Below are 25,361 nucleotides of genomic sequence, written 5' to 3' on the forward strand. Positions count from 1 at the left end.
CCTCTCTGCCACAGGCAGAGGGACACCCGGACAGGCCTGCAGTTATTCTGGGAGTCCTGAGCAGGGAGACTCGAGGTTTAGGCTCAAAGGATCTGGGAAGGGTTCCTATGGGCCTGGAATGGTCAGGTGTCTATCTGCCAATCAATCACCTGTGAGGGGCGGAGCTGTACCCCAGGGCTCCTCTGGGCTCCACCCACTGCAAAGAAGGCGGAGCTAGGATCGAGGCAAGACTTTGGTTGCTGTGTGGCTTCTCCTCTAGCCACCACCCTCTGCCTCCCAGCACAGAGAACAGGTCTCCTTTAGGGCAGGGATAGGCCCCTGGCAAGTCTCCAAGCTTATAAAGCTGAAGGTCGTCCCCAAATGCAGAACCTGAGATCAGGAGGTACTTGCAGCTGGGTGGAGGAGCCAAGATGGAGCTGGGCAGTGAGCCCAGGAGGGGCAGAAGCCAGTTCCGGTTGGATCCCGAGGTCCCTCCTGCAACAGTGGGCTCATGACCCCAAGAGCACCTCTGAGAAGTACACGGAGGCCTGGGGGTTTCTGCTTACAGGACAGGAGCGGGAGCCTGGGGTGGTCCAGGAGGACCTGAGCTTGCCCGCAGTCAGCTGAGAGCGGAGATGCCCCATCTCCTGGCAGGTTCAGGCCTGAGTCCTCTTGCAGGTCAGGAAGGGTTTCCATGAAAAATTAGCCCAACCCGATGTAAAAGATTTCACCTAACAGAAGTGGATCCCACATTTCCAGACCACCCACATCCTGCCTATACCATCAAAGCCCCACATTTTCTCCATGTAATTCTTTAATCCTGTGATGACCCCATGTTACAGATAAAGAAACTGAAGCTCAGAGACACCAAACACCTTACCCCAAGTCATCCAGCTGGGAAGCAACAGAATCACACTCGAATCCAGATCTGCCTTGCTCCTCAGCCTGGCTGACCCCAAGGGCACGAGGCGGTCCCCACAGACTGCTGGCAGGAGGGCAGGCCGAATGAAGTCCCGATCCTAGGAGCTGCCGGGAGGTGGCAGGGAGGTGGTGTCCTTCGCAGAGCTGTGCCCAGCCCAGCGTGCAGGGAGGACAACTGAGAGACGGAAGTGATTCCTGCAGTAGCGACCTGGAGAACTGTGTGCAGAGCCTTGAAAGCACACCCAGCCCCAGAGGCTTTAATTATCCAGCACCCAGCACTTCAGCTGCGCCCACCCCGGGTCTCTGCTTGCTCAGGTCGCGGGGGTCATTGCAGCCCAGCGGCCCAGGTGCGAGGCGGTGGCACCACCCACCCAGTACAATGAGAGGCGAGGCCATTCATCAGAGCAAAAGATGGCCAAGAAAAACGACTCTGGGTTCCCGAGGGTGAGGCGTGGAGGGAACAGCCACGTTCGAAAAACCCCACACTGTCACCTCTGGGGCCAGGAAGCAGCCCAGAAACAAGAGACCCCAAAACTTGACCATGAGAGAGGAAGGACGGGAGGTCTCCTGGCAGGAGCACTGCCACCGCCCGCTGCAGGGAGCCGAGCTCTGGCTGGGTGGGCTCTGGGCGCGCCTGGTGCTCTTCCGAGGGCGCTTTAAGGGGAAGGGGAGAGCAAAACACGTCTCAGCTGGCCTTGCAAATCGCCATTTCACATTTCAGGATGGCAAGTCCCAAGGGCACACTAGGAAGCTGCACCTCTCCCCGCACAGCTGCCTCCAATCTGTCCCCTTTCCAAGCAGCTCCTGGGGGCTCTGGCCCCAGAATTTGCCTGGCTGGTGCTTCTAAGCCTGGAGACACTTCAAAGCCCCAGCTTGGGGAGCTTCCTAAAGCGCCAGTCCTTGGCCTCTGCGGGACAGACGGGACAGACTAATGGAGTTCCCTGCTCCAGAGGCCCGCTGTCCTTCAACTCTCCGGGGAGCTGGTGGGCAGCCAGGGTGAGCTCACGGTCTGACCCCACTCCCTCGGCTTGGAGGGAAACAGACTCAGGCGCTGCTGCAGGCTGGCGCTCCTCAGAGAACTCCCGATTCTCCTGGTTGGAGAACATGCCTCCCTCTTTCCAGAGGAAGGCTGCCTGAGTGGCAGGCGGGGAGGCGGGTCTCAGCACTCCTTCCCTCTGCTGTGCCATTTCCTGAGCCGAATGGGCTGCCCCGGCCCAACGGCCTGTTCGAGTTCAGGGGAAGCCTGGGGATGGAGAGTCGGTGGGTCCCATGCCCAGTTTCCATGGATACCACAGTGCAGGAAGGTTCTGGAAGTCTGGATGGACTTACTTGGGCTAAGTCTCACTCCTCCAGTGACACATTGATATTCACATGCTGTGCGGAGCCGTGGACTGAGCAGGTGGGGGCGGCCCCTTCTTAAAGGAAACACATAAGCCTCCAGCTCCAGCAGCTGCAAGCCTACGGCCAGGTAGAGGCCAGTCCCAGGCACAGAGGCCAGGACAGCAAGGACAGCTGCTCTGTCTCCAGGGCCTCCTTCTGAACCAACCACCCTGATTCCGAGGGGTCATGCCAACCCTGGTTGGCATCCAGAGGACTCTGGAAGGACCACACAGATGAAATGCTGCTGGAGGGAGGTGGGTAGAGATGCAACACTGCCTCACGGAGCCGCAGCACAGCATGGTGACAGGTCTGGAGCGGGGACAAGGCGTGTCATTCTTACCATAGAGCAGTTAGGAGCCCACCTGCCAGGTGCAGATCCCCTCGTCCTAATCACTGGCTGTGTGACTGTGGGTAAATTAATAAACCTCTCTATTTTCACCTGTGTGGAGAGGTGGGCTGAGATGATGGAGCTGATGTGGGCGCAGTGCTCTTGGCATCGTGCTCTTGGCATCGTGCTCTTGGCATCGTGGGGTGTCGTGAACACACGCTACGTGTCAGCTGTGAATATGATCTTAGCCGAGGGAAAGAGAACAGGTACTGCGTTTGCTCTTTACTCCAAGATGGCAGAACAGTGACGACTTGTCCTTCTCAGCAGTCACCCTCTGTGAAGACTGCTGTGAGCCCCACAGGGACGAAATGCTGCCCACCAGGTGGGCAGCTCAGCTGGCCCCAGCAAGCCTCCACTGGGAAGGTCAGGAGGCGCTGACCGTCACCTGGGCCTGAGGGCTCAGGCCAGGCAGGACCTCTGAGGGATGTGCCCAACCTGCCTGGGTGACCCGAGACCTCGAGACCTGGACAAGCAGCTGGGGAAGAGCCCGGCCACACCGCAGGAGCAGTCTCGTCCCTGTCTGTTTGCTGGGCCTTCCTTCCAGAGGAAGGACACAGGAAAGGAGCGAAGTCCCCCCAGGGACGTGGCCTGACCTGCTGGGTCACAGGTGACGTCTTCTCCCCCCAGTCCTAGGCAGACTCTAGGAGATCTCACGTGGATCACTGCCGTGTGGGTTCCTGCTGGGCACTCAGTGAGGAACCAGGGCTGCTGCCCGTGAGCTGGGGAGGAGCCTGAGGCCCCGGGAGGTGGCACAGGAGAGTCCCCGGTGCCTGGTGTCTGTACGCAGATGATGGTGCAGGCCGTCATCTTGCTGCAGGCTGGGAGTGGGGCGTGGGGTGGGGCCAGAGTGTTCAGGCCCAGCTCTGGGAGTGGAGGGGTGTGGGGAGCAGTGGGAAAGCTGGGGCGCTGCTGCTCCCCCCCCCGTGGTGTGAGGCGCTGCCCTTCTGAGGAAAGACCGCTGTCTGCAGAGCTGGGAGGCAGGTGGCCGGGGCAGGAGTACAGTTCTGAGGGTGACGCAGGGGCTCAGCTCCCCGTCAGACACAAATGGCAGCCACAAGTGTCTCGGATCCCACTTGACCCCACCTGAGAAGGTCCCCACGGGAACCACGCAACTGAGCAGTAGCAGCGGCTCTGCCCGCCATCCGGCTCCTGGCAACTGCAGAGAAATGAGAGGAGCCTAGAGGAACCGCAAACCCCAGGACACCAGGCGGCCACCGCAGCTCAGACCCAGCGCCCTGGAAGGAAGACGGGACAGCAGTGGGGCTCTGGGCCTCCAGAGCAGTTGGTGTCCGTGGCCAACTGCAGTGCTGACCACAGCAACAACGGTCCATGCCACCTCCTAGCCCCAGGCGTGCCTTTCAAGAAGACTATCAGAAAAGATGCGAACCTCATTCCCTGTTTCCTACAAAGCCCCTAATGAATGCCCCTGAGGGACAGGCCTGGCCCCCACGTTCCCCAGTCAGCTGTCACTGCTAGTGTCACTCAACACTTACCCACCCGACTCCTGCCAGGGTCTCGGCCCTGTGTCAGGTGTTGGGGGTACACAGGGACACAGACCTCATCCTGGGTCCCAAGGGCTGGTGCTGCACGGGAGGCATCCACAGAGGGTGTCTCACCCATGGACTGCAGGTGCTTTGAGGACAGGATCAGGAATGTCCCTCTGCCCACCCTGGCCTGGCATCCGCAGTGGTGCCTGGCACAAAGTGGCCACTTGTGGTGTGCTCCGGGAGCAGGCAGAGGACAGGGACCTGGGACTTTGCAGGGCGCAGCCTCCTCAGCCCACGCGACACTCCCTGGTCCTTGTGGATCGTGAGCCTCACTCTGCCTCTAAAGGGCCCTGGAAAGAGGAGCAGGGCTCTTCACCCCCCACCACGCGTCTCTCCCAGCTGCCCTAAATTTTAATTAGCAATAATTGTCATAAACATTTTTATGGCACTTCAGCAATTACAAACCACTTTCCTCACATTATCTCCCTGGGATCCCAGAGCTGTGAGGAGGGCGCGCGACCCACTTTCCTGAACGTGGACGGGATTTTCCTGCTGCGGAGAGAAGGGCCTAGCGTTCCCAGAGTGTCCCTGCGAGCTGGTCCTTGACACAGGCTGCTGCTGTCTCCTCAGGGAAAGTCCCAGCAGCACAGAGACAGGACTGAAGACCAAGCAGGGAGGTGGTGCCCATGCAGAGAGGGCACCTGGGGACAGCTGCCACAGGAGAGGGCAGGGCCATGCGCGGGGCCAGGTGCCGGCGGCTGGGAGGTGGGCTCCCAGGGACTGTCCCCCTACTCAGGTACATGTCTTTCCATAGGTTTAGTTTTTATAAGGAGCACACATTAATCTGGTAGCTTAAATATTCATAATTGCCAAAAAAGGGAAGCAGCAGGGGCCGACGTGACTCTGTTGACGTGGAATGTCCGGCGCGGGCAAACCCGGCCAGCGGGGGCGTGGGCTGGCGGCTGGCAGGCCCGTGCTGGGAGAGGAACGAGGAGGGGCTTGAGGGGAGCAGAGTCCCTTTTCGGGGTGATGAAATGTTCAGAAATGAGCAGCGATGGGTTCTCAGCATCGTGACTGTCCCACAGGCCACCACCTTGCACACTTGGAAGTGGCTGCAGTGGTGACCTCGGTTCTTTAAGGAGTAGACGACCCAGGGGAGCACCTGCACCCTCAGCTGGTCTGCCTGCATCCCGGAGCCACGGCAAAGCTAAGAAGCTGGGGGAACAGCGAGTAAATGCAAAGGCAGCCCCTCCCGCTGCTCCCCGCACCACTGGCCACCCGGCTTCTGACCGTGGAAGAACCCCGTGCTTGTCGCTCGCCCACACCAGCACCACTCACACTCACACTGCCCATTCGGAGGCACTGCAGGACCCGGGGGTGGTAGGGGATGCCCACCCACCCCCTGCACTGGGGGAAGGGGGAGGCAGGCAGCAAAGATGCCTGCTGGCTGATGGCAGTGGACACCAAGAACTACAGCACCGCAGGCGGGGGACATGGCAGGGAGCACCTGGGAGCCCCAGCCACCCGCAGCAGAGGTCATCAGGAGGCAGCCGAGTCACTGGCACTTGAAAACAGGTCCTGTGGCAAAAGAGCCGTGGCCACCTGTGCCTGGGCCACCAATGGGATCTCCACACCTCCAGGGCAGGGACCGCCAGACCTTGCCCTCCTCCAGCCATTTCTGCCCACTGACCACTCCTTGTCCACCCGCTCAGCTCCTCCCAGTCTGTCCCTGTCCAGTCTTTTCCGTTCAGCTGAGCCAGGGCTTCCTCCAGGACACGGTCCTCAGCTGCACATCCCTCCCCCACCAGCCTCCTCCAGCCTCCACAGCCAGGTGCCTCCCTGGGCTCCCTGTGTGTGGACACTGCCACCCGTCCCTGAGTGGACAGGAGGCCTAGCCCATTCTTCTCTGGGCCTCGATTGCAACACTCCGAAGGCATCTGCCACTATGGAGCTGAAATTACTGCATGGAACTTGCAGCATTAAGGAATTTAATGTTTATAGTCTCCTAGAAACATAAGTGTTCATGATACACATGATGATTTAATTTTATTTAGGTAGGACTCATTAAGTAAAAAATAAAAATAAAAACCTTTCTCAGAATTCCCCCCAAACGACGTTCATCTTGTATTTACTGAGTGCCCACCATGCGCAGGGCCAGGGGTACACGTGAAGTGCTTCATCCCGCAGACTCAAAGCAGAGCAGTGGGCAAAGGCTGGGGGGTGGCCAGCTCGCCCGCCCTCCCCACGCACAGGTGTGCACAGGCCCCTGGCAGCAGCCGAGTCCTGGTCACCCGGGCAGTGCAGGGCAGTGGTGAAGCACCTTTGTTTGCTCTGGCACCCTCTGGAAGGCAGCACAGATGGACATGGGGACATGGGTGGGAACCAAATGTCCAGGGCCCCCCGAGGGTCTGAGGAGGAATTGTGGGCTCCAGCCCTTGCTGATGGCACCCACTTCCTGCCTGCTGCCTGGGTGCCTAGGGACAAGTCATTTTCCAGGGCCAGCAGCCATCCTTCCCATGGAGGAGACCTATGTCACTCAGTGTCACAAAGCCTCATCTCTAATTGTATAGAAAATGCTTTTTTTTTTTTTTTTGATGCCAGGGATTGAACCCAGGGGCACTTAACCTCTGAGCCACATCCCCAGCCCTTTCTTATGTTTTATTCAGAGACAGGGCCTCACTGAGTTGCTTAGGGCCTCGCTCAATTGCTGAGGCTGGCTTTGAACTCACGATCCTCCTGCCGCAGCCCCCTGAGCTGCTGAGATTCCAGGCGTGAGCCACCCTACTCCCTTGTTTCCCCCCACTATGCAAGTTTTATGAACCCCTTAAAGATATTCATGGAAACAGATAAAAATAAATAAGTCCATTTCCCCAGTGTGTGGTGTTTTCAACAGAACCGAGTCTGCGAGGTCCCGTCAGCACTGTCTTCCCAGCAGCCTGTGACCATGGCGGCAGCAAGTCACTCATCATTCAGTAGCCACCTCCTAATGTGGTTCTGTCACACAGTAGGTGCTCAGTAAGTGTGTGCTGAATGCAGTCTCAATGGCCGGCCTTTCCCTGCGTAGGCATATCCTTTACTTAATGCAATTGGACGTCTCCCTGTTCCTAATCACTTGCTATTATAAATCACACCATGATAAATTGTGCAATTTGTCATATCCGTGTCAATGACCAACTGGAACCCCACAGGGAGTTATTTCCTGCTCAAATGGTGTGGATGTATTCTGGCTTCTGACTCGTCTGCCAGCAGATATTTTTTCAAATCAGTGTCTACACCACTGCTCGAGCTGGAAGCTCTGTAAATACGCCTTTATCCCAAACCCAACGGCAAGGCGGGCAGAATTTGCATTTTGTTTTGCTAAAGCGAGAATAATCTCCTCCAGGGACAACATGATGTTTTCTTTTCTTTTTTAAAAAAAATATTTATTTTTTAGTTGTGGCTGGACACAATATCTTTATTTTATTTATTTACTTTTATGTGGTGCTGAGGACCGAACCCAGGGCCTCACACGCGCTAGGCAAGTGCTCTACCACTGAGCCACAGCCCCAGCCCCCAACATTACATTTTCTTGACTTTTATGCCCAGTGTGAAATGTCTGCTTTTGAGAAACCCAGGAGAACCTGCTCTGCGGTGAGCCACATTTGGGGAAAGGAGACTTGTATTGGAAGCAGAAGGACAGAAGGAGTCACGCACACGCCTGGAATCCAGCTGCTCAGGAAGCTGAGGCAGGAGGATCACAAGTCCAGCCCGGGCAACTTAGTGAGCCCTGTCTCAAAATAAAATTTAAAGGAGGGGATGTAGTTCGGTGTCACAGTGCTTGCCTAGGGACACAAGGCCCTGGGTTCAATCCCCGCTATCATCAAAATATAGAAAGATACATAGAAAAGGAAATACATATTTTACTTCTTGTAAGCAGAACGGTGAAAGTAAGGAGTTCGGGGACTTGGAGCGTGTATAAATGAAGCACACCTGAAACAAGTTTAGTGGCAACAGAACCCCTCATGAGCCCAGCCCAAAGATGCTTCCAGAATTCTGTAAATGCCACCACACAGATGGGAGAAAGCTGCCAGTGTGGGCACTCCACCCAATCTGCTATCATCTGAGAAGAGTGATTAAGTGTTGAGATGCTGCATCATGAAGAGCTGCTGTGACAACAGCTGGCTTTAACTATGAGCCACCCCCCGGGGGGCAAACTTCCCAGGCTCTCTCAGAGAGGGGACTGCAATGGCTTTGACATGATAGGATGATATCCTCATGAAGGTTTATGGCCTTTAAATTCTGCTCCTGTGTCTGTGGGACTCTGGTGACACTTCTAGCCACAATGACAACTAGATAGTGATTTGGAACATGCTGGATCTTAGACAGAGCTGCCCTGGATGGTGGGGGTAGAGAACGAGAATCAGGGGACCAGGGCCAGGTGACATGTCAAGCTGTACCCCTGATGGGCTCTGGGACCTCGCCTCAGCCTTGGCCCAAGGTCCCTCCTCCTCTTAGCAAGGATGGCACCTTTCATTTCTTTGGAAAGTAGCCACTGACCATAAGGGACATCAGCACAGTGTTTTAGGTGCCAGGTGCTCATTTGAAAGCCCTCCAGGAATCAGCCCTCACCTCCCGGTTCTTTCTCCTGTTTCACTCCAGAAGGACTCTGGCTTCCAGCGCCCGCTTGGTAATTCCACATTTTTACCACTTTAACCACCGTGGTGCACCCGAGCAGCCTTTCCCCAGAGCTTCCCGGTGGGAGCCCCGACCTGGGTAGGTCTGACAGCCACCCACAGGCTCCCTCCAGGACCCCCCACCAGAGCACACACACCATGCAATTTGTGGGTGGCAATGCTCTGCAGGGTTGGTCTCCTTGGGAGCCGGTGGGCCCCCAGGACAGATTTGTCCCGGATGTCCCTGGTGCCCGGGCAGGAAGGCAGGAGAGAGGTGGGGAGGGCAGGGAACACAGGAGGGAAGAAGGGAGACAGGCCCAGCCAGAGCACGTCCAAGCCTTGAGCATGTGTGAGCAAGTGAGGAACTCCCCAGGACTCGGACTAAGCCGGAGCCAGCAGTGTGGCAGTCCTTGCACTCCAGGCCCAGGCCACTTGGCTAGGAGGTCCCCACGTCCCTGCTACCAGGGCATTTGTGTCTCATGTAGATCCCCAGCCCCATGTGTCCCCAGCTCCGGGTTTGTGAGGGCTTTTCTCAGTCATTCTCATATCGGGGAAGATGGAATCACTGATGGTCATCATGGTGCCCAAATCACAATGGTCTCACTTGCTATTCTTTGAATTCAGATGGTGTGAACACCATGCACATTCAGTGGAAACTGAACTTCAAATCTCAGCTGTGGACCCTCACCTGGGCTAGCCACCGCAGCCATGTCCTTTATCACAGTATCAGGTAGCAGCCACAAGGCAGCCATCAGTCAGCCCTGTGACCTCGAGGGAAACGCCTGGCCTGGCCACCGTGGGCCCTCTGCTAAGCCAGGATGGGCGGCAGGTCTGGCGGATCCAAGGCATTTTCCACTTGCAACAGATTGAACTCATGATGAGCTCATGGGCTGGGACCCCACTGTCAGTTCACAGAAGAGAAACACAAAGACCAGGGTGATTCCCCCGAAGCCATGAGAAGGATGAGAAAGAGAGACCGCTGTGTCTAGGCTCGCTGTTGGAAGTCTCAACACATCTTCCTCAGAACTTTACAGACTAAGTGTATAAAAATGGCCATGAAATCTGAAGAACACCATCAACAAGCTCCATGTGACAGACATGGACAGAAGTCTCAAACCAGTCCTAACCAAATGTTAGGCATGCCGTTACCAAACACCCAAACAACATTTGCCAGAAGTCTCCGTGGTCTTGACAACTGAGCAAGTCCCCACAGTGGAAAGGTGGAAGTCACAGGGACCACCTTCTCTGCCTACAATGCAACTAAAACACAACAAAAATCCATGCATTGGGAATTTTAAAAATATGCTTCTAAATGACTCCTGCACCGAGGAGGAGTCACAGAGCGACTGAGGGGGTCCTCGGTCTCTGCCTCAGGGCTCTGTTCAGTGACCTGCTCCAACAGAACAGATTACAAAGTGCCAGGTGCCTGCGGGTGGCCACGGGAGGGGCAGCCCAGGGAGGGGAAGACTTCCCAGGATGGGATAAGAGAGGCAACAGGGCGGCTCCTAACCAAGTTACTGGGTCCCTAAAACAAGCTTTTTTTTTTTTTTTAATCCTCCCTGAGCCTCAGTTTCCTCCAATCCGACAGCTGGGCTGATCTACCCCCAGGTTTCAGATGACCGTTTTGTTTTCTCAACTTAATTTTAATCCACCCCCGTTTTCGATTCTGCTGTTTTGCACTGATCCAGCAAACGCTCTCATTGCAACAACCTGTCAGCCCCTTCATAATCTCCCGTCAGCACGCTCGGCCTCCCCGCCTCTGCTTCTCCCGTCCTCCCAGGCTGCAGCTGAGACAGATGGCTCCCTCGTGGAGTGGCGCCTTCCTCTGTCTGCTCGCCTTTATCTGCTTCTTTGATTTATGAAAAAACGGAACAAATCCATCACCACGGGCCCCTCAGTCATCGTCCCATCAACCCCTTTTTACCGACCTCTCTGCTCTCCACTCCTTTCCCCACCTGGTCCCAAAACGGTCTTCCTGGACCCAGAGCAGTCATCCCCCTGCCTGAAGCTCCCCCTACAAGTTCAAGATCTGCAGCGGCCAGGTGAGACCCTGCATACCCACTGTGTCCCCTCCCTGGCAGAGTCCAAGGGCTATCCTTTACATCTGAGCAGCTGCTCATCTTCCTCCTTCCCTGCACAGCTGGAGGACTTGGCAAACACCTGGAGGTGGAACCAGCCAGGTGTGTGAAGTCCCTCCAGTCTCGAGCAGTGGCCATCTCTGCACCAGGTGAGCTCGTCAGCTTTCCATTGCTGTGACAAAACACCTGAGATAATCAACTGGAGAAGAGGACAAGTTCATTTAACTCACAGTGCTACGGGTTGCCTCTCGTCACTCGGCCCCATTGCTCTGGGCCTGTGGCAGCACAGTCTATCATGGTAGGAACCCATGGTGTAGGAGGCCCGTTCAGCTTGTGGTGGCCTGGAAGCAACTGAACAGGAAAGGGCCAGAGTCACAATGTCCCCTTCAAGGACAAACCCCCAATGGCCTAACTTCCCACTGGCCCAGCCTCCTGAAGGTCCCACCATCTCCTAATAGTGCCACTGGCTGGTGACCAAGTCTTCAGCACGTGGCCAGTGGAGAACATTCCAGATCCAAGCCTACAGCACTGACCTGAAGTGCTGGCCTTGCAGCTTGCCCATGCACAGCAGAAGACCCCGGGGACAGACCCTGTGTGGCTCTCCCCTCCTGAGTGGGGTTCCTTCAGTCCTTGCCACTCCAACCCTGCTTTGGACTTAATTGATAATTTCTGTATTTCCTACGAAGCAGCCTCTCCTGTTCTTAGCAGGAGAAGTTCCACCCGACCCAGCCCTGCATCCTACTTTTAACCAAAAGCTCACAAGCTGCAAAGGTTCAGAGGCAGGAGCAAGGAGTGGGTGGATGGAGAACCTGTGATCAGGCCATTTAACAGAGAGAACCCCAGATGGTCTAGAGGACAGACTGTGGCTGTTCTAGTCCCCCAACCCCACAGGCTTCTCAGTCTCCCTCAGCTGTCGTCCTCCATCCTGGGAGAAGCCCACCTGAGGTGCACAGACTTCTCCTGGGTGAACAGCAGCAGATCACAGTCCTGCACAGGTAGAGTTCTGAAGCTCACCTGGAACGTGGTTTACTGCTGCAGGTTTGCCTAGGACCCTGCCCTCACATTGACAGAAAGCTCCCATGTGCCCTTCTAGCCCCTCAAGGGCAGCCAGGATCCCACCATCCCGGTCCCCTCCACGGATCTGCAGACTCCACCTGAACATTCCTAGTGACAGCAAAGTCCTAGCCTCCTCAGGGGGCTACTTTGCAGTGGCTAATGTTTATGGGCAAATAACTGGGGCTTCAGAGGACTCCCTGCAAAGCTGATGCAAGGACCCCTCCCACCCATGTGTGCAAAAGGTAGAATCTGGCTCTCCATGCCCTGAGCTGGCCTTGTCACATGCTCACACCAGCAGAAAAGGGCAGAAGTGACACTGGGAGCTCTGTGCCTGGGCCTCAGGAGACCTCAGTGCTCCTGCTCTCTCTCTTGGAATGCTGCCTTGGGATTCACATGCACAAACCTGAGTGAGTCTCCTGGAGGCTGAGAGGCCGTGTGGAGGAGAGAACATCAGAGCTGAACAGACCTGCTGACTGAGGACTAGCATCAGCCAGCAGCCACGGAGCCTCCCAGCCTGCCCAGCCCCCGCTGGACCTGATGAGTGACCCAGTGAGACCAGCAGAAAACCATCTGCAGAGCTGATCCACAAGCCTAGCCCATGTGCATGTACACATCAAATGATGGGGTTTAGGCCAGTAAGATTTGGGGTGCTTTATCAGCTAATGATATCCAATAACCCACTCCCCTTGCAGTCAATACGACGTGGCTTTGGTGGTGGTGGAGGAGGAGAGCCACAGTAAACGGGGGCTTCCCCTGTAGACTCTGTGATGAGCCTGTTTAACGCCTGAACCATGGAAACCTTTGATCATTCTTACAGCAATCTCATAAGTGCTATTATCGTCCCTATTTGCTACTGGGGAAAGGGAGACCCCAAGAGTTAGATAGGTAATTTGCCATAGGTTGCAGAGCTCACAGATGGCCGGGTCTCGGCTGGGACTTGGGTGTAGGGATTCAGTTTGACACGACTGCAGCCATCTTGAGCGACACCCAGAGCTTCCCTGGTCAGGTTTCCTGCATAACCTCCCAGAAAACTAGAAATGGACAAAACAGTATGGTGGTTTGTGAAGCTTTGTGACCAGGCCCTGGCACCCGTCTGAGCCCGGTCCTTGGATATTAGTGTCAGGTAAACCAGGTGTGTTCTGGCTTGCATGAGGCCACCTTTGTCCTGACCAATAGATACGCCCCTCCTACTGGTCCAAACTGCAGGGATTCAGTGGTCTTGCTGCTGCCCAGGACCACAATTCTGTCAGCAAGTCCCCCAACAACCTGCACTCCCTGCAGACCTGGGTTTGAGGGCCTCTTTGTCTCGGGACACCTCAGGGTGGGACTGGGTTGTTCTGGAGCATTGGGTGCATTGGTCCCTGGTCCTGTCCCAGGCCACTCCTCCCACCTCACGCCCCTCCCCCAGCCTGCCCCCATGGGCACCCTCCCTGGCACTGCTCCTCTACACACACCTATCATGTGCACCATGCCCTTCTGGAAATGCAGGGTGCCGGCTTCCAGGACACAGAGACCAGGCCTCTGCCCTGAGGTCTCTGGGGTCACACTGAACGCTGTGAGTGAGTCGTGTCCTGCAGCCTGGCTGGCTCCCCAGCATCACCCCTATGCCACAGAATAGTAGTGTGGCCCAGGTTTTCCAAACCAAGACCTGGCTCCTTTCCTTGTCCTTCTTAGATCTTGTCTCCTGGGTCCAGTCCCAGAACCTCCTGGATGCTCAGTGTCAGCCAAGTGGCACTCAGCCTGGCTGCGTGCACATTTATGGGAGGCAGGCCGTTTGCTATGCCCTGGGGACAGGCCTGGCTCTGGGGAGCTTTGGGGAGAGGTGGCAGCAGGTTTGATGTGATGGGGGACAGGGGTGGGTCGAGGGGACTGAAAGAGCCTTTCTGCACACAGAGCCCCAGGAGGCAGCAGCAATCGATGCCAGAGAAATCAATAGGTGCCAGCCTGGTTTCCAGAGAGCTGAGAGCAGGTGCAGGCGCAGGCGCAGAGTGGGCCTGGTTCAGGCTGGGAGCATGGAGGTCAGACAGGACCAGAGGGGCCGAGATGCTGGCTCTGCAAGGGCCTCACGTGCTCCAGCTCTCAGTCAGCTGTTGCATTTGTGAAATGAGGGACAATACTGATTTTGTGGTGTCATTTAGAAGTTAAACATGGCTCCATGTGTGAAAGACCTTGGAAAATGCCCCATGCAGTTTGGTAGACAGTCGGGCTTACATAATCGTGGTTGATTAATAGCCAAATAACAACATCAAATCAACAGGGAGAGCTCGCCGCATGCCAGGCCTGTCCCAAGCCTTTACACAGTTAATTCAGTCATTCCTACAGGTGCACAGGAAGGTGCCGCCTCCCCTCTCCTTATGGGGACACGCAGGCACAGAGAACTAAGCAACTTCAGCAGTTTGAGCACCCTCTTCCTGTCGGCTGGGCCAGGCTTGGTCAGGCCCTGGGTGTGGATGGTCCTCATTTTCTAGGCAGATCTGGAAAGCCTCTAGCCTGACCCACACAGGACACAATAAAGGCTCTGCTTCTTTCCTCCCAACACCAGCAGCTATTCCTCCACTGTGGAGTGTCCCCAGAAGCACTCCCAGTGGGATTCCTAAACTGGTCACATCTGTTACCAAACTACTCCAAACACAACAGAACCAAGCAATATCTTGATGATGGTTTCTCTACATTCCCCTTGAAGATGAACCTCTGCAGTTTCCCAGGGTCACACTTGGCAGTCCCACGTTCAGTTTTGGGATTCCACTGGAGAGGGCTCTCTGCGTGGGTGTCCCAGCACCAGTGGATGATACCTGGTACAGCCTGAGAGTCTCCTCCAGGGCATCCAGTGGGGAGTAGGAGGGTCGGAGTAACTGGCCTCTGCCATTCCCCCCACCTGAGTGATCTTGGGGAGACTCATGCACTTCAGAGCCTCAGTTCCCTGATCTGAGACTGGGAGCCCTTTCCCTGACCCTCCTCCTCACATGGCTGTTGGCTGAAGCAAGAGCACACGTCGGGAGACACCATCCAGACTGCAAAGCCACCCAGAAACAGCAGGGAAGGCCTTTGAGCATCTTAGCCCAGCAGCCTGGAAGACACCCAGAGGCGGGGCCAGCGAAGGCCAGGAGACCGAGCCTGACCACGCCTCCCCACCTGGGAAGGCACCCCATTGGGAGCCCCTTCCCCATGTGAGACTGCACCAATGGGGTGTTGGTCTCCTCCCTCTGAGAGTGAAGACAAACACCACAGCTGTCTAAATAGGAAGACAGTCCACAGGCGCCAGGTCAGATCGTGGGGGTCAAGGCCTGCTGACCACCAGGGAGGGCAACACACAGCTGGCCTCTGGCGGCCTCCACAAGCCAAGTGTCTCTGACACGTGTGGTAGCCGATGGGACAGACCCCTGGACAGGAAGTCACAAGGCCCAAGCTTGGATTATCTGGAGCTCAGCACTGACCTTGGCACCCTCACCTGTCCTGGACAGTTGCAGTGGACACACCAAGTCCCCTTCTGCTCTCAGCCTCTCTAGGCCTTCCTTGGAGTGATCCTCCCATCCCCCACTGGGGTCAGAGGCCCCTCTTGACCCACAGATCTCTGGGGGAACGGCAACAGCCGTCTCTCCACCTGCCCCCAGGGGATCTGCCCTGGCCTCTGCTCCCTGCACCTCACACACACTGGGCAAATATTTATGGAACAAATGAGTGATGGGGGCTGGAGACATAGCTCTGCTGGTAGAGTGCTTGCCTCACATGCACAAGGCCCTGGTTCAACCCCCAGCACCACACACACACTCACTCACACACATACACACTCTCACACACACGCACACACTCTCACACACACGCACACAGACAAGGCTCAATGGCGCTATGGGAAATGGAAGCCAGTAGGTCCAGCAGCATGGGGCAGGGGGTCTAGGGAGACTTCCCAGGAGGTGGGGGCAGAAGGGAGGACTGAGCTGCCCAGGCACCTGCTCTAGCTTCCTCCTTACAGAACCTGCTCTATGGGCAAGGACTGGTGGCACGGCACGGAGACCCTGCCAGAGGCCTCGTGGCTGGTAGGTGCAGTGGCTGGGTTTGCCCAGGTGTGGCCAGCTCCTGCTTCCTACAGTGAGCCGTGGCAGGGGGACCAGCGGCTGCAGCACGTGGCTCTGTGCACTCAGGTGCTCTGGGTGGTGAAGCAGACTCCAGTGCCCTCAGGGCCCCAGCCCCACTGCAGACAGCGAGCAGAAGCAGAGGCCTGTTCCCTCAGCAGAAAGCTTTCCAGTTAGACAGCAGCAGTGGCAGCCAGTGCCATCCATCTTCTTCAGGGGCCATTCACGACTCCACTTGGCACCGACTCCCCAGGGACGGAGTGATGCTAGTGCTCGGGGTCCAGCTGAGGCCAAACCTCGGGGGACTTGCTTCATTTTCTTCCAGGCCTTCTGCATTTGATGAGCAGGTCCAGGCATCTGCTCCAGGAGGCAGGGATGGGGAGGAGGAGGGCCAGACTGTGAGTGGGGAGCATCTGCGGCTTCAGTGCCTGGGCAGGAATCAGGAGCACTTTGAAGCAAGGAGGAGCCTGGGAGACGTAATCTGGTCCAATGCCTTCGCCTTGGAGAGGAGGAGACAAGCCCCGAGAGGGCTGCTGCCTGCCCAGGGACACAGCTGGGGCACGTCCAGGCCGCCTCTCTCCTCATGCCCCTGGCCTCTTTGTTCTCATCTCAGGGGCCTCTCTTAATCCTTCTGGAGAGAGTTGATTGTTTTTTCAAGCTGGCTCTGTGCTGGACCCTGGGGGACCCTGGCCAACAGGTCTCACCTGTACTTCAGATACTCTTGACCCCAGCTCCATCCACTCTCGGGCTCTGGAGGCTAACCTGTAGGGATGACCCAGAAGTCTGGCCCGAAGGAGGGTGTCACCAGGACTCCCTTGGACTCTGACTTCCCCTGGGTTCAGCCAGAGGGAGGACACACAATGAAGAGCCCAAGAGAGGAACTGGAAGCTTCCAGAATTTATTCAACACCCAGCAGGAGAAGGTCTGGCATGGCCAGGACCCCCACAGGAAATGAGACACCAGAGGTGTCTGGGAAATGACACTCTGCTGGGCTCCGGCCGGTAACGCGGGCAAGCGGGCCACGGCACCTCTGAGAACGCGATTTCCATCCTCCCGTGTCCTCTTCCAGGTGTGTGCGGACCTGCCTGCCCTGCTGCCCTGGGGACAGTAAGTGGTCAGACGGGGGCCTAGGTGAACAGATTGGCGATCTGACAAAGTTAAAGAGTCATCATTTGAAGAGTGATGATGGAATAATCTGGAATACTTATGAATTAAAGACACAGTGTCTCATTTCACTCCACCGCCACTGGGTGCAGGGGTGGGAGTGGGCAAGAAGACGCCACAGAGTCCCCTGGTGAGATGCTTGAGCGGCAGCTCCTCCGTGGCTCTGTGACTGTTACAGGAGGAGATGAGCTCAGAGAGGAGGCTCAGCCTTGCTTCCGCCCTTGGCGGGGAGTGTCCCCGTCCCCCCTGGCTCACACGCCTGGTGCTTGGCTGCTTTCTAGAGTTCTGGGCATTGGAAACTGAGAGGCCTGTGGAATGCCCCGTCCTAAGGTCCACCTTCAAGGTGTCTGCAGGACAGCTGGCCTCCCCCTGGGAAATGAGACACCAAAGAGGCCGATGGCCAAAGAGGCTCAGAACGGAGATTTGAGCGGGACCGTCCAGTGAGAGGGGGCTCACTCTGAGGGTGTGGGGCCTCTAGGGGCAGGTGCGCAGCTCTTCACCCAGAGACTCAGTCTCCTGGAACCTCCAGGGGAGAACGTGGTGGGGTTCCAGGGGCCTGGGGAGGACGGGGAGGAGCCTGATGACTCGTAAGGAGAGAGGCCAGGCCCTCTTTCTTAGTAACAGGACAATACAGTAAAGCCACCTGCAGTGGGGAGGCGGGAGCCGGTGGTTACAAAGTCAGAGAACCAGAAAGGGAACCAGGACTCAGATTAGATCCTGGAGGAGCCACCTTGACCCTGGAGCTCACTGGAGGCAGAGCCAGGATGGGCTTCCAGCGTGTCTCACTCTGAGGGTCAGCATGGGAGTCACCTTCTGGTCTGAGAAGTGTGGATGTGAAGTGGAGAAAAGGTGTCCCTGCCTGAGATGAAACGCAAGGTCCTCATGACAGTGGCTCAGATGAAATGCCTGCAACCGAGGGACCAAGGCAGGTGGCATGCAGCCAACACCTCCACCACCATCAGGGAACTTCCAAGATCCAGGTGAGTCCCTCCCCCACCCAGAAACACCTCTTTCAGCAGGGACGGCTGGTGGCCAGGAGCAATGTGGTGGGGCACAGGGTAGGAATCCTGTTCTTCTTTCTGCACCATTTCCTTCCTACCCTCCGCTCCCAAAGCAAAAACGAAAAGGATAATGCTATTTTCTCACTTATAGGAACTTGTGCTAGCAACAAGGAGATACAGGGAAAGATGTGCTGGAAGCATCACTAAATTAAAACTAGCAACTAGTTCACCCATTCATTGACCCCCAATGGGCACAGGCATTGGAGAAGCAGCTGCAAATAAACCAGCATTGGGGACAGAAAGACATGGCCAGGCCCTGGCTGGGCTCTGAAGCAGAGGGTGACAGGACCTGCTGAGGGGGAATCTAAAGGTCATGGGGAGACAGGCAAGGTGGGAGGGACAGCAGGAGCTGAGCTCCTTCTCAGCCTTCTTTGCTGAGAATTCCTGCGGATGCCAGGGAAGCCAGCCAGATGGCACTGGGACTCCTGGGAAGGCTGGATGTGGGTTCTGCAGGCACGGTGGGCAGGGCCCTGGGGCTGGGGGACAGGCAAGAGCCACCGGAGATGCAATGGCTGGCTATGACAGAGTCCCTTTAAAACTAAAAGCCCTAAATTGAACTTTTAAATTCCTGATAAAAGTCAGCTTTAAGATTTTAGTTTCCTTGCACTGAAGTGGAAACTGAGGAACTGGCTCCAGAGCCTGGGTGGGCTCCAGCCAGGGCGGGGAACTGGATCAGAATCTACTCTCGGTCAGCACCAGCTGCAGACCTACACGGGCACCAACGTGTGGCTTTCTTCCTATAACAGCTCTTCATCCTTCCAGGGCCCCCTGTTCCTTAGAAACCAGGGGGCATGTTCCTGATGCCTGTGTGGATTCTGGTGCCAGAGCATCCAGATATCCCCCCCAAGGTGGACAAGTGGCTTCTGAGCCCCATCCAGACACATGGTGTCCCTGAGGCAGGGGTGGGCGATGCCAGCGTGCCAGATGGCAGAACAGAGAAGGTTGCTTTCCTGGCGGCTCCATGGCATGGAACCAAGAAAGCAGACAGACAGCGTCTCTGCAAGTGAAGTACCAGAGACCTTCAGGGACACTGCAAGTCCCAGGGTAGGAACTCTATTGCCTCAGATCCACACTGCTAGATGGGAAGACAGAACATGAAGGAGCAAGGGAACACATCACGCAAACAAGCCAAGACACTCTAATAAAGAAGCCATCCACGCCACAGTGGGAGGAACGTCAGAGAAGAGGTTTAGAGTGTGCCTAGTTAAACTGATCTGTGAGGTAAAGAGAGTACAAGGGAAAACACAGGAAGTGAAAGATCCCTTCAATAAAGAGACAGAGATTCTGAAAAAAAAAAAAAAGTAGAAATCCTCAAATGAAGGCATCAACAAACCAATTTAAATTTCAGTTGAGGGGCCGGGGTTGTGGCTCAATGGTAGAGCGCTTGCTTAGCATGCGTGACGCACTGGGTTCAATTCTCAGCACCACATACAAATAAAAAGAACAAAGGTCCATCAACAACTAAAAAATATTTTTTAAAAATTCAGTTGAAAGCATCACCAACAAACTAGACCACTTGGAAGACAGAGTTTCAGGCAATGAAGACCAAATATATAATCTTGAAAATAAAGTTGGTCATGGAGAAAAGACATTAAGAGACCATGAAGAGAACTTTCAAGAAATATGGGATAACCTGAAAAGACCAAATTTAAGATTTATTGGGATAGATGAAGGCACAGAGACACAAGCCAAAGGAATGCACAATCTTTTCAATGAAATGACGTCAAACTCTTTCCCAAAACCTAGAGAGTGATATGGAAAATCAAATACAGGAGGCTTACAGCACCCCAAATATACAAAATCACAACAGACCCACACCAAGGCACCTTATAATGAAAATGCCTAACATGCAGAATGATTGAATTTTAAAGGCTGCCAGGGAAAAACAAGAGGTGACATTTCGAGGGAAACTAACTGGATCTCAGCTGGTCTCTCAACCCAGACCCTTAAAGCGAGGAGGTCTGGAACAGTAGACACCAGCTGGGAAGGACAGCGAGGCCGCCGAGAGTGCTGGGCTCAGCAAAATAGATAAAATCCTCAGAACTGATGAGGAGTAAGAACCTTCCACGATGACAGTTCACAACTAGGAAGCCTTCACTACAAAACCCACTCAATAAGGTGTTTCACAAAGAGAAGAAAAGTAAAGGTGAAAACGAGCAGAGGGAGGAGCTGCCCTGAATCAGTGGGTAAAGAATTCAAGTTAAAACCAGAAATAAACCTAAATGAAAGGGAATAAAAATCTTATCTCAATAATAATTTTGAAAGCAAATGGCCTAAATTCATCCATCCAAAGACGTAGATTGGAAGACTGGATTCAACAAAGAGGCCCAACAATGTGCTGTCTCCAAGGACTCGCCTCCTAGGCCGACAGAAGGTGAAGGAAGGGAGACACAGACACTCACACGGATCTCGTGAACCGGCAGGGTTTCTATCCTTATATCAGACAAAGGGAACTTCAAGCCAGAGTTAATCAGGTGACCAAGAAGGTCGTTTCATATGCTTAATGGAATTCTAGATCAGGAAGAGGTGATAATATTTATGCCCCAAGCAATGGAGCATCTGTGTCCATCAAACAAACCTGTCACAATTTTAGGAACCCAATGGATTATTTCACAATAATACTGGGTGACTTTAACACGGTTCTCTCAACGCCGTATAGATCCTCCAAACAAAACCTAAATAAACTCTAGAACAAAAAATATAATTGATAATTTAGACTCAACAGACATATATAGAATATTTTATCCATCAAAAATTGAATAGACTTTCTTCTCAGTAGCTCATGGATCCTTCGCTAAAGTAGACCATAACTTAGGCCACAAAGCAATTCTTAGCAAATACAAGAAAAGAGAGAGAGAGAAAGAGAGAGAGAGAAAGAGAGAGAGAGATAATATCTTAATTCCTACCAGATCATAATGAAATTAAATTAGAAATCAATGATAAAATAAAAAATAGAAGGTACTCTAACACTTGGAGACCAAATTTATTGAATGATGAATGGGTAGTAGAAGAAATCAGGGATGAAATAAGAAAATACTTAGAGGTAAATGAGAATAGTGACACAGCATATCAAAATCTCTGGGACCCGATGAAGGCAGGTGCTGAGAGGAAAGATCATGGCATTGAGCTCCTTCATTAAAAGAAGAGAAAGTCAACAAATAAATAACCAAACACTATATCTCGCAGCCCTAGAAAAAGAAGAGCAAACGAATACCAAAAGCAGTAGAAGAGAGGAAATAATTAAAATCAGAGCTGAAATCAATGAAATTGAAACAAAAAAATCAACAAACCAAAAAGTTGGTTCTTTGAAAAATATCAACAAAATTGATAAACCCTTAGCCAAGCTAACAAAGAGAAAAAGAAAGAAAACCCAAATTACTTTTTCACAATGAAAAAGGAAGTATCACAATGAATACTACTGAAATAAAGATGATAATCACAACCTATTTTGAAAATTTATGCTCTAATAAAATAGAAAATTTTGAAGACATTGACAAATTCCTAGAGACATATGACCTACCCAAATTGAATGAGGAGGACGTATAATATTTGAATAGATCAATTTCAAGCAATGAAATTGGAGATGCAATCAAAGGCTTACAAAGAAAGAAAAGCCCGACTAGACAGATTCTCAGCCATGTTCTACAAGACCTTCAAAGACGGACTAACACTTATCCTCCTCAAATTACTCCATGAAATAGAGAAGGAGGGAACCTTCCAAACTCATTCTATGAAGCCAATATCACCCTGATACCAAAACAAGACAAGACACATCAAGGAAAGAAAATTTAGATCAATATCCCTGATGAACATAAATGCAAAATTCTTAATAAAATACTAGCTAATAACATACAAAAACATATTTAAAAGATAGTGCACCATGATCAAGTGGGGTTCATCCCAGGGATGCAAGGTTAGTGCAATAAATGGAAATCAATAAGTGTAATTTATCATATCAATAGAATTAAAGACAAGAATCACATGATTATCTCAGTAGATGTAGAAAAAGCATTAGACAAAAATACAGCACCCCTTCATGTTCAATACATTAGAAAAACTAGGAGTAGTTGGTTTTTTAACCTTAACATTGTAAAACCTGTATCTGCTAAACCCAAGGCCAACATCATTCTAGAAAGAGAAAAATTGAAAGCATTCCCTCTTAAAACTGGAAGAAGATAACGATGTCCTTTTCCACCACTTCTATTCCACATAGTTCTTGAAACCCTAGCCAGAGCGATTAGACAAGAGAAAGAAATTCAAGGGAATCAAATGGGAAAAGTAGAACTCAAAGGATCCCTGTTTGCTGACAATATAATTCTATACTTAGAAGACCAAAAAAACTCCACCATCACACTTCTAGAACTCATAAATGAATTCAACAAAGAGCAAAATATATAATTAACACCCATAAACCAATTGCATTCCATACACCAGTGATAAACCAATGGAAAGAGAAATTAGGAATACTACCCCATTCATAATAGCTTCAAAAAATAAAATATTTGGGAATCAATCTAACAAAAGAGGTGAAAGACCTCTACAATGAAAACTATAAAAAAAACTAAAGATATTGAAGAAGACCTTAGAAGATGGGAAAATTTCCATGTTCTTGGATAGGCAGAATTAATGTTATTAAAATACCCATACTACTACAAACGCTATACAGATTTAATACAATTCCTATTAAGGTCCCAATGACATTCTTCATAGAAATAGAAAAAGCAGTCATGAAATTCATTTGGAAAAATAAGAGACCCAGAATAGCCAAAGCCATCCTTAGCAAGAAGAGTGAAGCAGGAGGCATCACAGTACCAGACCTTAAACTACACTACAGAGCCATAGTTACAAAAATGGCATGGTATTGGCACCCAAACAGACATGACAACAAATGGTGCAGAACAGAGGACACAGAGAGAAACCCACATAAACACACTTACCTCCTACTAGACAAAGGGGCCATACACATACATGGAGGAAAGACAGCCTCTTCAACAACTGGTGCTGGGAAAACTGGAAAATCCTTGTGTAATAAAATAAAATCAGACCCCTATCTCTCACCCTGCCCAAAACCCAACTCTAAGTGGATCAAGGATCTATACATTAGACCAGAGGCACGCACCTTCTAGAAGAAAATGAAGGCCCAATTCTCCATCATGTCAGCTTAGGAACCGAATTCCTCAACACGATTCCTAAGTGCAAGAAGTAAAATAAAGAATCAAACAGGATGAATTCAAACTAAGAAGCTTCTTCACAGCAAAGGAAACAATCAAGAACGTGAAGAGAGAGTCTACAGGATGGGAGAGAATCTTTGCCACCTGCACCTCAGATAGAGCACCAAACTCCAGGATATACAAACAACTCAAAAAACTCAACACCAACAAAAACCAAATAACCCCGTCAGTAAATGAGCAAAGGAGCTGAGCAGACACTTCACAGAAGAAGAGATATGATCGGTCAACAAATACATGAAAAAATGTTCAACCTCACCATCCATTAGAGAAATGCAAATTAAAACTACACTGAGAGTTCACCTCACTCCAGCCAGAATGGCAGTCATCAAGAATACCAGTAAAAGTAAATGTTGGCGAGGCTGTGGGGGAAAAGGCGCACTCATCCATCGCTGGGGGACTGCAAATTGGTGCCACCACTCTGGAAAGCAGGATGGAGATTCTTCATCCCCTCCCACACCACTTCCCTTCCTTAAGGAAACTCGGGGGAAGATTTCAAACTTCCTACAAGACCAGAGATGGCCGATCAGAAGGTCCTCCTTTCTAGAGGCCTCTGTTCCTACCTGTGGGGATGCAGGAAAGATGTCCGGCTCGGACCAGTGGACCACCCTAAAAACCAAAATGGAGTGGCTGTGCTGAATTTGCTTGTCACCACACCAAGACCCGCGGTTATGCGCCTCTCGGGGACACCAGGGAGTCGGAGGCGGGTTTCCCGGAGGCCAGGCTCCGCTCCTCTGCTCTAAAGCCTACGAAACCCAAAGCGCCTGACGTTGGCCAAAGGGTTATTTTTCTCTTGTCCTGTTTGCATCTTATGAGGAAAGGAACGGCAGCCGCCAGTCGCTTGCCCTTGCTCTCTGCTCCTCCCAGGCCCCTGTCTGGGAAGCAGCCTCCTCGGCGGCTCAGTGGGACCCGTGGTGCTGGCTGATTCTGGAAGCACAAATACAGCCCGGGAAGATCTTCAGCCTGATTAAAAAAGAAGTTCAGGGTGACTCTCCGGGGTCCTCCTGTAGCGAGTGTCCCAGGCCTTGGGCCGCCCCACCCTTGCTGCAGGCAGGATGCTCCGCCTGCGTTTTGGTTCTGCCTGGGAATCCTGCACCCTGTGGGGGCTGCCAAAGAGAGCTACAGACCAACCGTGAGGCACAAGGGCCCCATGCAGGCCCCAGGCCACAGTGTAGGAGGTTCCAGGGTCACAGCCTCCTGCACAGCACAGGGTCATGTGTCCATCCTCTCCCCGAGGCCCCACCTGCTCCTGGGGCTTATTTTGGAAACTGATGGTCCGGCTCAGAGGCTGGCATCAAGAGCTGCGCCTGCCTTCTCTCTCCTGTGTGCTGCAGGAAGACCAGGCTGCGGGGCTCCTCAGAATGCAGCCTGAGCCCCAGCCACCAGCTGGAAGCGGTGTCTGGCAGCCCTGGCCCCTGCAGCCCAGGAGAGACCACACACAGGGAAGTCAGCATGTTCAGGCTGGGTGGTCATGTGGAGAGGTTGCAGCTACAGTGGATCAGAGAGGGTAAGTGACCCCATAGGAGACACACAGCAAGGAAACAGAAGTCATGATGGACTCTGGGCTCTGGTCCTGGGCGCTCCTCTCTTCTTAAGCTGGCTCAGAAGGAATTGCAGGAAATTCCTAGGAAAAGACTTGGGATGCAGGTGTTTGGACTCTGTGGGGTCAAAGGGAGGAACCAAAGGTCTTGGCAGGCAGTGGAACCCTCCTCAGGCTCAGAGCAGGCACCATCCCGCCCTCCCATTGAGAACGGCTCCCCACACGGCCCTGGGTCGTTCAGACTCCTGAGAGATGAGGGCCCCTCTGCCACAGGAGGCCTCAGGGCCTCTCCTAAGACCTGCCACATTGCTGCTGAGGCACCACTGTGTGCTGGGTCCTACAGAGCCTCTGGACAGT

At 53.2% G+C, this 25,361-nt stretch overlaps 1 protein-coding gene across 1 annotated transcript in view; it reads right to left on the reverse strand.

Moving 5' to 3' along the window:
- Positions 1 to 1,760: 1,760 nt before the first annotated feature.
- Positions 1,761 to 25,361, reverse strand: part of C10H4orf50 (chromosome 10 C4orf50 homolog) — a 71,614-nt gene continuing 48,013 nt past the window's right edge. Inside the window, exons 12-16 of the mRNA XM_077803142.1 lie at positions 5,494 to 5,562; positions 4,994 to 5,131; positions 3,752 to 3,824; positions 3,323 to 3,531; positions 1,761 to 2,033 (exon numbers count right to left, since the gene is read on the reverse strand). Of these exons, the coding sequence (XP_077659268.1) occupies positions 1,761 to 2,033; positions 3,323 to 3,531; positions 3,752 to 3,824; positions 4,994 to 5,131; positions 5,494 to 5,562 (762 nt within the window). The remainder of the gene's footprint in view (positions 2,034 to 3,322; positions 3,532 to 3,751; positions 3,825 to 4,993; positions 5,132 to 5,493; positions 5,563 to 25,361) is intronic.

This window comes from Urocitellus parryii, chromosome 10, assembly GCF_045843805.1.
Source record: "Urocitellus parryii isolate mUroPar1 chromosome 10, mUroPar1.hap1, whole genome shotgun sequence".
Taxonomy (NCBI): Eukaryota; Metazoa; Chordata; class Mammalia; order Rodentia; family Sciuridae; genus Urocitellus; species Urocitellus parryii.